Raw genomic sequence first — 12,774 nt, 5'->3', positions numbered from 1 at the left:
TTTTCTGGCTGCACCACGGCTTCTTCTTCGTCTTCTCGTTCCCTCGAGCGCGTATGCGGTAATCCGAGAAGAGCCGATTTTTTACGCCTGCGAAGATCCGCGCTTGATTCTTATGCTCTTATTTTCTTTTAGTTTTGTACATTATGACTCCTCGCGAGTTACGGAAAAGCACGACGTCGCGTACAGAGTCGAGAGGGCATAATAGTTTCAATTGCCACCAGCTCGACTTCAATAACCATCGCAGAGCACCCAGGATACTTAATTTTCACGATCGTCCATATGAGAGCCTCGCGCGCATTTCATCCTCGCGTTATGCGTGTATGCTGCTATGTATGTAATAATACGTGCGCGCAGGCACGTGCCAAAGAGAGAAGAAGCCAATTACCCTGCCGCTGCTGCAGCTCATTCTTATAATATATAAAATATATAATAAAATATAACGTAATGGCGCTCTCGCGATCCGGTGATGACGAGCAGTGAGTATGCGTGCATGAGTGTGTGCTGCCTCGTCATTTGCATACGTGCACCAGCGTATTAAGTACACGCGCGAAGAGATAACGCGTTTCTATTAGCGACTTGTGCCTATAAATAAAGACGACTTTTGCGCGCGCGCGCATATATATAATAAATTTTTACAATTATATACTTCTGTATCTGCGCAGTGGCTTTTTTTTGCAAACAAGGTTTTCTCGAATATGTAATTGATACATCAACCGTACAAACGCTTATAATATAGAAAATACTAATTCGTGACTCTCTCGTTTTATTTTGCAGAATTTCCGAGATCATCGAATAGACGGCACGACGCTGCCTCTGCTCTCGGAGGAGCATCTCACCGGGCCGATCGGCATGAAGCTCGGGCCGGCCCTCAAGCTGCGCGCCCTGCTCGCGCACAAGATCGGCGCTTGCACGGTCTGTCTGCACTGCGCCCACTGCCATCACCAGCAGTCGTCGAGCAGCAACAACAACAGTTCGACGAGCGGCGGCGGCAGGGGTAGTCCGCCCCAGCAGCCGCAGAACTCGCTCAACAGCAGCGGTCGAAGGCCCAGCAGTACCGGCAACTGACACCCGATCGAGGCGGAGCTCAACAACAACGGCTACGGCGACGAGAGCAAAGATCAACGCTCGCGGCCGAAATCGCTGTTCAAGAAGCCTGCCAGGCGCGGCTTGTCGGCCAGAGTCAGCTCCGCCCGCAATAACAATGATCATAATCGTAATCGTAACAAGATACAGTGTTGAAGAATGCGAGCGCTTTGATTTTTCGTGCAAAAAAAGGCAAACTTGTTATATCGTTTTAGGTGTTTTTTTTTTGTTTTGGATTAATTTCATTCTTTGCCCGACTGCGGTGGTGAGTTTGTTTCGAAACTCTTAAAATCCATCGCTTGTACAAAAACGATTCGACGCCTTCCACACACGCATAAACACGTAAAAGGAACCGATTAATGTGATTTTAACGAATAGACAAAATGCGACGGGGTGCAATATTTTTAAATGTTAAAATAACTGTATAACGTTGCGAACGGTAACACACACAACGAATTGTAATCTATTTATAAACTGTGCAAGTCAAACCGAGTGCGTGTAAAAAATTGTTTAGCAATGTAATGTATCGTGTACATAAAGGTTGAGTGATAATAATTTTATAATATTTTTATCTTGATATGTACTGTAAACGAGAGCCGGAATATTTTATACTGATGTAATTGTTCAAAAAAAAAAATTTATTAATATCGTGTATTATTACGTAATTACGTTGAAACGAAAAAAAAGCAAGGCAGAAAGAGAGAGAGATTGAAAAGCAGTATTTTTTCTAGTTGTGTATACAATTTTTCGAGAGCGACCTTTTGAATGTGTGTGCGTATCGATGTATCATAAATACGTATTTCACTCGTCTAATGTTGTGCTAAACAAAATGCGTTTTAATCGAATTTTACAGCGTACTTAAAAAATATATATGTATATTATATATATGCGATATAATATATTAACTGATATATATATTGTTACGTAACAATATTTAAAAAAAATGTATATTTTATATTATATATAGGCATAAAAGTTATTTATACATATTCAATTTATCGATGTAAAGAGCTCTATACTGGTATATTTAACGAGCATAACACATAATAGAAATTTAACGTTAAAAAGAAAGTATGATCGATCTCCAAATGTGTGCGTATCCGCAATATAAATATTATATAAAACTATCTATTAAGTGGCGTTTACTTAATTCATTAACAAATAATAATAACATTTATTCGGTTCGTAATAATTTTGTAAATATTATCGCGCTTGAGCATTTATTTATTTTTTAAATATATAGTGCTTTTTAAATGAGAGAGAATGTCAGAGTGATAGCAGAATAGGATTTCACTTAACAAGTCAGACATATGATCGACGATTGTTTTACTACTACTTAACTTCTTGATGTTTTAGATTATTTATCTTATCGGACGATTAAAGGGGGGAGTTAAACGAACGTGGTAGAAATACGAGTTGTCTAACTGCGGACTGTACAGCACTTAAAGCCACACACTATTTTTGTGATCCATTCAACAATGTAATTCTATACATTTTCAAATGATTATTTTGTTCAACTTTCCTAGTTTTTAAAAAGCTACGATTTGTGAAAAAAAATAATTTTGAATTCTATATGATTAGATATTATGCAGTCCATTATGTATCTCAGTAAAATGAAAATGTCAAAGATCATGTGTAAATTATCGACCGTTAACGAGTGTATGATCCGCGATGTTAATTTTTACTTACCAAGGTACATACACTATTTTTCATGATCAGTGTCCAAGACAAACAATATTTTATATTTAGTGCAGCGCCTCTTTCAAAGAAGCTCGCATAAAATTGTATTTTAATTCAAAGTCCAGTAAGTTATATCAAGCATCGAACGTAATCAATTTTCATTGTATACTTGGAGATATTGTTGATTTGTAAAGTAGACAATTATTCAAGGTGAAAAGTGAACAGTGCATTGTTTCTGTTGAAATAAATTCGTTGAAAATTACTTTTATTGAGTCGTTAATCAAGACCTCAACATTTTTTTAATGAAAAGTAGTGAAAATGTTTAGCTTCTAATTTTCAGCTTGCCTTCTCACAGTTGATTTGGATGGTGTTTATTTTTCCCAACTTTGGCCTGAAAAAAAAAAAACAAATCGAAATCAATTTTTGATAAATACAGCTCCGTACCCATTTCAAAACAAAATACCGACACCCGTGTGATAGGCGACGACTCCGTCGTGCCTACTGGTCAAAATCTCGATCTGAGCGTTGCCCTGCGCGTCGACCTCGATCGAGTGTCCGGTGCAGCGTCCGTTCCTCAGCTCGCCCGAGATGACGTCGCAGTAGGTGCCGGCGGGCAGACAGGTGCGCAGCTTCCTTCTGAGATCGCTGTTCTCCGTGTTGATGGCGAAGAAGCCGACGTCACCCCGGCAGAAGGCCACCTGGCCGTTGCCGTTGTCCCACCATCTCTTCATCGGGGCCTTGCCCACGTGATTCCTGAAGCCGACCATGTTGTAGATCTGGCGCCACCTGTGCTCGCACACCCAGCCGTTGCTGCAGGTGCCCTCGGCGCTGATGGGCGACAGTATGTTGCCGTACTCGTCGGCGGGGGGTCCCTGCTCGAAGCCTTTGAAGTCGTACGAGCTCATGACGCGGGGATGACCGTAGGGATGCGCCAGCATGAAGGCCACGGCCATCTATTATTGTTGTGACGTATTTTTATTTAGCTTACCTCGACAGAAGTGGCTTTCGGGTATAATTTTTTTATATTATTATTAAGGGCTCTAAGCTAGCTTAAAATCGAAAAAATTTTTATTTCATTTTCGAATAGAATTTTTTGTCCCCTCTCCATTGCTTTTTTCGAAACTTCAAAATTTTGATCCTTTTGTGAGATACAGCTGTTTCCCTGAGCCATTTTTCTATACTTTGCGTATTAAATTTTTTCTTCTTTTGCTCTTTCTGGCGTTTTACGTATTTACAAAGTGCAGGTCACTTGTCGTAACATTCAGAGCGTACCGATTGAGTTACAGCACCAGGGTCGCGTACACTTCTTCAGAACATCAATGGTTACGGTCACAACCTCGGGCGAGGTGATCGAACTCATAGGTCACTTTCAATCAGTAGATTCATGATGGAGGTCACAAAAAAAAACGTAAAATGAAAAAAAAATTGTGCTTCAGTGTTTGTGCAGGGTGACCCGAGGGTTGGATCGACACGCCCGAGGTTGTGACCGTAACCATTGATGTTCTGAAGAAGTGTACGCGACCCTGGTGCTGTAACTCAATCGGTACGCTCTGAATGTTACGACAAATGACCTGCACTTTGTAAAAACGTAAAACGCCAGAAAATGCAAAAGAAGAAAAAATTTAACACGCAAAGTATACGAAAATGGCTCACGGAAACAGCTGTATCTCAGAGAAGGATCAAAATTTTGAAGTTTCGAAAAAAGCAATGGAAAGGGGACAAAAAATCCTACTCTAAAATAAAATAAAAATTTTTTCGATTTTAAGCCCCCTTTGAGCCCTTCACTAAGATTATAAAAAGTCATTAATTGTTTTTTTTAACTGAAAAGTAGTTGAAATTTCTAGTCAGATGATAATTAAAAAAAATTATACTTTTATATACTTTCTAAAATCTTTACTCAATCACTTATACTCAATTTTCAATTTAAACTCGAGACTTTTCATCCAAAAATTTTTCCTCTTATAAATTTTTTTAAATCGAAATAAATGGTTGGATTTTGGGCTCGAAAATTACCTTATAAAGTCGGAACTCTCTGTATGTTAGCGGAGTCATGAATCCTTCGCGCTGAGTGTCGTGATTGTCGACGAAAGTGACCGCATCGTCCGAGGGCAGCAGTCCCCAAGTGGTACCCCAAGTCTTGAAGTACTTGAGCGGATTCTGGCCGCGAATTCCATTGCACAGCTCTCTGCCGTGCTTGAACTCGAGCACCGCGGCGAACTCGTTGTACTCGAACTTGGAGATGGACTCACCGCCGTAATCGATGACCTCCTGGAAGATGAAGGGCCTGGAGTTGGGCGGAAATCCGTGCTCGACGTTCAGATTCTTCAGCTTCGAGTAGATGTACTTGAGATCTTCGGGCCACATGTGTTTCGCCGCGTCAATACTGAAAAGTGTACGACAATTGCGGTAATCATCTTTCGTTGCGCGAAATAATTATTGTTATAATTTACCGGATTCCCGCGACCCCGGCATCGATGGCTTTATTCAGAAAAGCGATCATTTGCTTTCTAACGTGATCCAATCTCTGATTCAAATCGTGCAAGCCCACGAGCTCGCAATCTCTGACGGTCTTTGCATTGTTGTAGTCGATACCGCAGGGCTCGTTGAAATGTTTCCTCTCGAACGGCACGGCGGGATAGCTGAATTTATGGGGGTCGGCCGTGGAACCACCGGTTCCGACGGCTTTTTCGTGATTGCCGGTCATGTGATTCAACACCGCGTCGACGTAGATGCGAACTCCGGCCTTGTTGCATCGGCGAACCATCGAGCGGAATTCTTGCTCATTGCCCGATCGAGTCGACCATTTGTAGGAGATCGGCTGGTAGCGCTCGTACCAGGGACGATTGGGAATTATCACGTTCTCTTGTATCGGTGAAACCTGCGAATCGTCGAGTTTGATAACGAGCTTTTTTTTTGATCTCGAATAAGTTTGCAATACCTGAACACCACCGAATCCCTTGGGCCCTAAGAATTTTTCGCACTCGTTGGCGATGTCGTTCCACTTCCACTCGAACAAATGGACCATCGTCGTTCTGTGGCCTACATAGTGAGGATTTTTCGTCGCTCCGATCGACAATACATTAAAAGAAACGATAATGCACAAGAGTACCAGTGACAGCTGTTTCAACATATCGGCAGCTGTTTCTCTACTAAGCTACGATCGCTAAATCATCTCAATTGTACTATTTGAAAATTTTGTTACGTCGTGCCTAGGATATAAACTACAATTTTTCATTGTATCGGCACGAGCGTTTTTTTATTATCTTCTGTGTGACTTTAAAATGTTTTTTAACGCTTCCAGAATATTCGATCAAAAATTGAAATTGGCTTTGGGGAGAAAAAAAAGAAGTAACGATTTATTTTTGTAAATTGATTTGCTTATTTACATCAATGTTTATTCTTCGTTCACTTATCGACTAAAACTCTGTCAAAGAGTTTGTAAATACAAATTCATCGTACATAACATCTTACATCGTAATAATTAAGCATTTAAATTAATTTATTACTTCGCTAGAATACTTTTTTTTTTTACAAATTTTTACAATTTTCTCGACGAGTCCGTGTGTTTGTTTACGCTGCCTTGGCCTGCAAAAAATTTATAAATACACATAAATTTTCGATTCACGTCGTTATTCGACCTACAAAAGTCAATCATCATCGTGTACTCACAGCCGTGTGATAAGCCACGACACCGTCGTGAAAACTGGTCAGAATCTCCACGTCCGCCCACCCGTGCTCGTCCACCCTCAGCGACAGACCCGAGCAGCGTCCATCCACCAGGTCACCGGTGATCAGGTCGCAGTAGATTCCCGCCGGCAGGCACGTCTGCAGTCGCTGCCTCAGATCGGCGTGTTGGGTGTTGATCGCGACGAAGCCGCGATTGCCGCGACAGAAGGCAACCTGGCCCAGGCCGTTGTCCCACCAGTTAGTAAGCTCGGTGCCGGCCACGTGATTCCTGAAGCCGACCATGTTGAAGATCTGACGCCACCTGTGCTCGCACACCCAGCCGTTGCCGCAGGTGCCGTCGCTCAGGATCGCCGGGGATATCAGGTTGCCGGACTCGTCGGCGGGCGGGCCTTGATCGAAGGCGGAGAAGCGGAAGGAGCTCATGACGCGGGGATGACCGTAGGGATGCGCCAGCATGAAGGCCACGGCCATCTAGAGAGAAATTTTGCGAGTCGAGTATGTTAGAGCTTTTTATCGGATTAGATAAGGATCGGGCAATTTTTTTGGTCATCGCCGATAATTGTGTCGCGTCATTGTTTATATCTTGACACACCTCCAGCGGTGATTTTTTTTAGGACGGGTCATCCGATCGATCTTCGCGATTACGATCTCGTTATACACGAGCGCGTAAAAAATCACGTTTCGATTCAATGATTACCAAATTTTGGGAATTTCGCCATCAAAAAGTTGAAAAAAAAAATGACACTCTGGTATTACCCACCTTGTACATACGGAATTCCTTGTGAGTCAGGGGCGGACTGCCACCACCGTCGCGCTGAGTGTCGTGATTGTCGACGAAGGTGACGGCGTCCTCGGAGGGCAGCAGTCCCCAGTGAGGGCCCCACGTCTTGAACCACTTGAGCGGATTCTGGCCGCGGATACCGGCGCAAAGCTCGCGGGCGTGCTTGAACTCGAGCACCGCCGCGAACTGATTGTACTCGTACTTGGACACGACCTCGTTGCCGTAGTCGATCACCTCCTGGAAGATGAAGGGCCGCGAGTTGGGCTCGAAGCCGTGATCGGTATTGAGATTCTTGACTCGAGCGTAAATCTGACGGAGATGATCGGGCCACATGTGTTTGGCCGCGTCGATGCTGCACGAGAGAATAACAAAAGACGATGAGTAAATAATACTTCGAGAATATCGATAACCGATTTCGCTCTTAGACGCTCACCGGAAACCAGCCACGCCGGCGTCCACGGCTTTGTCCAGAAAAGCCACTATCCTGTCCTGCACCTCTGGCCGACTCTGGTCGAGATCGTGCAGACCGACCAGCTCGCAGTCCCTCACCGTCCAGGCGAGTCCGTAATTGATGTCGCACTTGTCGTGAAAGCTCTCGCTCGTATACGGGACCGCCGGGTACTCCTTGCCGTAGGCCCGCGAGCCACCGGTGCCCCGGGCGTTCTCCTGTCCGGCGGTCATGTGATTCAACACCGCGTCGACGTAGATGCGAACTCCGGCCTTGTTGCAGCGTCGAACCATCGAGCGGAATTCTCGCTCGTTGCCGGAACGGGTGGACCATTTGTAGGAGATGGGCTGGTAGCGCTCGTACCAGGGACGATTGGGCACGACGATGTTCTCGGTGATGGGAGATACCTAATGAAAAATTTCGGTGATTTCGGGCAAACGATAAATAAATAAAATAAATGAACATTTATGTACCTGAACGCCGGCGTATCCCTTGGGCCCGAGAAATCGTTCGCACTCGTCGGCCACGTCGTTCCACTTCCACTCGAACAAATGGACCATCGTCGTCCTGTTGCCCACGTAGTGTGGATTCTTCTGCGCCGAGGCCACAGTCAGCAGCAGGCCGACGACCAGAAAAATCGCCGAAAACTCAAACGTCAGCATGGCTGTGACCGGGGATATCCAAAAAAAAATAATAATAATAATTCACGATCGTCGAGATCGGATCGGTTAATGAACGATGGCCAGCTTGAGCGAGCCTCTTTTATATACGTGACGACGAGCGACGACCGACTACTGGAGTACTGCTGCTATGTGCGTCGCGTCGCACTGGTGCACATGTTGTACGAATAGCAAACAACACAACGCCTGTAGACGTTTGCTGCTGCTGCTGCTGTTATCTCATCTTTTCAAGTGGGATTTCGTCGATGAATTTTTAATCGAGCCTCGGTGATGAATCATTGTTTTGGAGGCAGCGCGAGGCAAACTTGTGTTTGGCACTTGTCGCGCACGTACACATACGTAATATATAATATTGACTCTGGAGAGCGATCGTTATTCAATTATTCGATATATTACAACAATGTATGTATTATTATCGTTGTCGAGAGCGTGCGCGACACGAGCGCGATTACGATCGTCTCCTTTTTATTTATTAATATTATAATAGCAAAGATCTATGCACACACAGTTGGCGATGATGATGCTCAAGCCGATCGAGCCGGTTCGAACTGCTGTTAGAAAAGAATAGACAAAAGACTAGACAAACGAAAAACAAACGAAAAAAAAATAAATCGCAGCGCAACTGGTGCAGAGGGCCGCGAAATCCGATACACGTACAATAAATATAGGTACCTGCGTACGTGGATGGATGGACGGGTGCATATATAACGCATTCCATTGCTTATAGTTCTGTGCAGGAGGAGTCTGCAGTGATCAAGCTCTACCTGTATACGTATACACATATCATAAAGGAATAAAGATGAAAAAAATTAAAAAGAAGTAGAGTCGAGAGTCGCAGCTGCTGCTGCTGCTGCATAGGCGAGCGATCGGCTCGTCGTGATTCTCCTGCATAGCACTCGGCTACCGGTCGTGCACCAGGCCTCGCCCTTTTTTACCCTTCCAGTTCTCCAACAGCAGCAGCTGCCTCATATATATAAATCCTAAGCGCACGCATTCCATCTCGCGCGTTGCTTTTACAGGATAATACGACGGTCGCGCAGCGATTGTACAAAAAAATTTTAACCGATCGTGGAAAATCAGTTTTTCCGATTGCTGAATCATATCGAAGTAAGTAAGTGATATCGCTTATTGCTCTTTAGCAGATTTTGCTGCATCATCGATAAAAGTTGCGAGCTTTACATCTCCTTGGGATAAACCATTATCGTCGCGAGAAAATTTTTTTTCATGATAATTTAGGTTTTGAATTTTTCGTAAATATTTCTAAGTATGTTTTATCGTATAATTTTAGAAGACTTAGAACGCGAATCACGCTTCAAAAACTTTCTTTAATTTTTTGTACATTTAACTTCAGGTAGGAAAAACTGCCAGTATTGGGGCATCTGGCACTTTTCAAACACTGAGTACTGTATCCTGGGCAAGGAGTAACTCTGTCCGATGGAATGCCAGAATTTTTCATATTTTTATACACGTTCAACCTCTCCGTTCAGAATTAACGCTCGTCTAGTGTAATTTGAAATAATAATCGCGTATAAACCTCGAAAAGTTGCCGTTTTTTAGGAGACAACCAACGTGTACATGCACATTAGGTAAGAAGTTAAATTTCACTAAAAGGAATATAATAAATAACTCAACATGTTTATAGAATAAAAAATATTATTAAAAGTTTATGGGTACAAAATTCAATCATGCCATTAATTTAACTAATTTCTATTTTTTTTCTTTACGTATTCGCAGAACCACAAATTTCTTATCATCTGTGACGGATGCAGCAGGAATACATTTAGCAAATTCAAATAATTTTTTAGTACTTGTTCTAATAAACATTGTATGAAACAGTTCCATATTTAATTTGTAATCCCATATTATTAGTCCTAGTATCATACAATGTAACAACCCTTTATGTTGCAAAGAATCAGGCTTGAGTCTGTAAATTATAAATAAGATATACAATAACAAGTATTATTTAATTATACCCTATGATTAAATGATGAAAATTACCTTCCATTATTCATACTGTAATTTTGTAAAACATAAGAGTGTACATCGTCAGAATGTTCACATGCATTAAAATTCTTAGATTTTGCTAATTTTACAGGTGTATTTAACCACTTAGCTATCGCTTCAATGTACAGCAACATTTCGATTTTAAATTCTGATTTAGGATCTGTTTTAATATATTCAACAGTTTTCTTGAAAAATGTTGGCTTGCTAAAAATATAGAAAAATAATTATTATTAAATATTTTACTTAAAATAAAGTTATAACCTGTATTATGATACTCACTCTACAATATCACTTTCAGAAATTTTGACTGACGCAACAGATAAAGTTTTTAAAATTTTCTTTGGAACAATATCATAAATATTATAAATTTCAGACTCATGCTTGGCATCTTTATTACAAGGTGGCAAAATGGTTCCATCAATCAAATCATCTTTTGCACTCTTTTCTAAATCTTCTGTGGCAATTGGAATATCTAAAAAAAATATTAAAAACTAAATTTTTGTTTTTTTTTTATTACAAAAAAAAGTACATAATATTTACCTTGAACAGTTTTCTCCAATGATTCTTTAATATCTTCAATTTTGACTTTCATCTTTTCAAACTGTTCTGTTCGTCTTTTTATTTTTTTAGATCCAAACTTTTTATTTAACTCAGCATGTTTATCTAAATTTTCATTATCATTATTGTTAATATGTTGGTCTAACACAGGAGCTACATCCCAATGTTCTGCTTGAACTAATCTAACTTTTCCAGTTTTTTTATTATGAATTGCCAACATTGTATAAGTTAGTTCTTTTTCAAGATCTGGTCTAAGACCTCTATAAACCACTTGACCATTAGACATTACCAGAACTACTTTCTGTTTATCCTCATCATTGTATAATTGACATTTCATTTTATTTGTTTCTTCGTCTTTAAGTTGACCATTTTGAAAATGAACTGCAATTTAAAATAATAACTATTATTCTATCGAATCTTAATTCAGTTTAAGAAAATCTTTTAAAAAGTTCAACAATACATACCAATTATGGGTTGAATTTTATTTGGTTTGACAATAACACTGTCTATAATAGCTTCTGTTGGCTTCTTCATTTTTTTTTTATTTTTAAAAATATATTTGTCTTGAAATATTTATTTCTTATTTGTCTATATTTGTCTAATGTAAGTTTCGGTTGATAATGCACAAACTTGTTATCGACGATACTAATTTTTGATGAAATTCAGATAAAAAAAGACGTTACACATCAAAATCACAAATATAACAATAACATTGGCTTTAATATCTTACACAGTAGTAAGTTTCTACTTCTCTGTACTAAATTGACATTATCCGAGCAGTACGCGACACGTGTTTTCACTTTATATTACACGAGGCGACGCGACGTAAATACTAGCAGACGTACTACCGGTACGGTCACGGAACATGTGTAAATTAACATTGAATGCATAGAGGCGCTGTGGTATCGCATATACTCCTCAATTTTAAAAAGTTCAATTCTGTTCATTAAAAAGAAATTGGTGGATATACCAAGCGTTATTTTTAGGTATTGAAAAGTAGCAAAAAATTGATATTTTTCTAGCGATGAATGATTTTTAATTCGTTCAATGTTCTTGACGAAAAAACTAAGAAAGGAAGTTTTTGTTTAGAAATTTCAAAGAAATTTAAAAACATTTTTTCTTTTGCAAAAAATTTGTTAACAAAACTAGTAAAAAATAATTGTTAATACAAAAAGTGCGAGTTTTGGAATTCCAGAAAACGTGATCGAGCACGAGAATGATTTGAGCACGCGTGGCGCGCTGAAAGATGCTAGTAGTTAGTACATACATAAAACAAAGACATATTTGCTTTGAATATCTATTATACACTTAACGTGTAATTCTTTCAACTCTTTCAAAGTAATGGTATTCAATTTTCAAACGATAAATTTGAAAGTGACTTCGCAATTTATCGAAAGTCAATTGAAACATAATGTATACCTTACGAGCAGTACATGTGTTGATGATGATTCAGCTGGACAAACTGCACTGTTAATGTTGAGGTCAAATCTAACCACGTGCTGTTCGAAATAATAAATAAATAAGAGTAAAAAATTAAGCAAATCATTTGGCAAAAAATAATGACACTTTTTCAACGAAGCTTCTAAACCCAGCAACGATAAGGCTGCGATGATTTTGCAAGTCACCACCGTACTTGAGTTTGTGGAGTTCTCACCTGCGCTTTCCACTGATCTCACAGTATTATTAAAAAACATAGTGCGACAAACACATCCACCATGCGGAAATGTTGACGCGGAACACAAAGAAAAAAAAAATATTCATGACTTGTTTCATAGCAGAATCAGGTTTTACCTATGGTTTTGGGTTCAGTGGAAAATATCTGAAATCGATCGGTTAAAAAAGAATTGGAAGGA

The 12,774-nt window shown here is 40.3% G+C and overlaps 3 protein-coding genes across 4 annotated transcripts; all 3 read right to left on the bottom strand.

Annotated features, from left to right (window-relative positions):
* Positions 1 to 2,820: 2,820 nt before the first annotated feature.
* Positions 2,821 to 5,930, bottom strand: LOC106651630 (alpha-amylase-related protein-like). The gene is made up of 5 exons (XM_023463038.1): positions 5,702 to 5,930; positions 5,214 to 5,641; positions 4,777 to 5,146; positions 3,231 to 3,716; positions 2,821 to 3,154 (listed from the first exon to the last, which is right to left on the bottom strand). The coding sequence occupies exons 1-5, from the start codon at positions 5,891 to 5,893 to the stop codon at positions 3,113 to 3,115; spliced, it is 1,518 nt and encodes a 505-aa protein (XP_023318806.1). The 5' UTR covers positions 5,894 to 5,930; the 3' UTR covers positions 2,821 to 3,112.
* A 188-nt stretch (positions 5,931 to 6,118) lies between these two features.
* LOC106651775 (alpha-amylase-related protein-like) lies at positions 6,119 to 8,509 on the bottom strand. Its single transcript, XM_014370445.2, has 5 exons — positions 8,153 to 8,509; positions 7,665 to 8,086; positions 7,211 to 7,583; positions 6,433 to 6,921; positions 6,119 to 6,348 (listed from the first exon to the last, which is right to left on the bottom strand). The coding sequence occupies exons 1-5, from the start codon at positions 8,339 to 8,341 to the stop codon at positions 6,334 to 6,336; spliced, it is 1,488 nt and encodes a 495-aa protein (XP_014225931.1). The 5' UTR covers positions 8,342 to 8,509; the 3' UTR covers positions 6,119 to 6,333.
* Positions 8,510 to 10,000: 1,491 nt separating this feature from the next.
* Positions 10,001 to 11,742, bottom strand: LOC106651685. 2 transcript variants are annotated; one of them, XM_014370325.2, is made up of 6 exons: positions 11,652 to 11,742; positions 11,386 to 11,566; positions 10,904 to 11,302; positions 10,643 to 10,835; positions 10,358 to 10,567; positions 10,001 to 10,283 (listed from the first exon to the last, which is right to left on the bottom strand). In XM_014370325.2, the coding sequence occupies exons 2-6, from the start codon at positions 11,453 to 11,455 to the stop codon at positions 10,067 to 10,069; spliced, it is 1,089 nt and encodes a 362-aa protein (XP_014225811.1). In that variant the 5' UTR covers positions 11,456 to 11,566; positions 11,652 to 11,742; the 3' UTR covers positions 10,001 to 10,066. The 2 variants fall into 2 exon arrangements, with proteins under 2 accessions (XP_014225811.1, XP_014225802.1); XM_014370316.2 differs by having other exon boundaries at positions 11,386 to 11,734.
* Positions 11,743 to 12,774: the final 1,032 nt, after the last annotated feature.

Source organism: Trichogramma pretiosum, unplaced genomic scaffold (genome assembly GCF_000599845.2).
Source record: "Trichogramma pretiosum strain Unisexual culture from Peru unplaced genomic scaffold, Tpre_2.0 scaffold19, whole genome shotgun sequence".
In the NCBI taxonomy this organism is placed as follows: domain Eukaryota; kingdom Metazoa; phylum Arthropoda; class Insecta; order Hymenoptera; family Trichogrammatidae; genus Trichogramma; species Trichogramma pretiosum.
The sequence above is the reverse complement of the archived record's forward strand: the minus strand, read 5'-3'. Positions and strand labels throughout refer to the sequence as shown.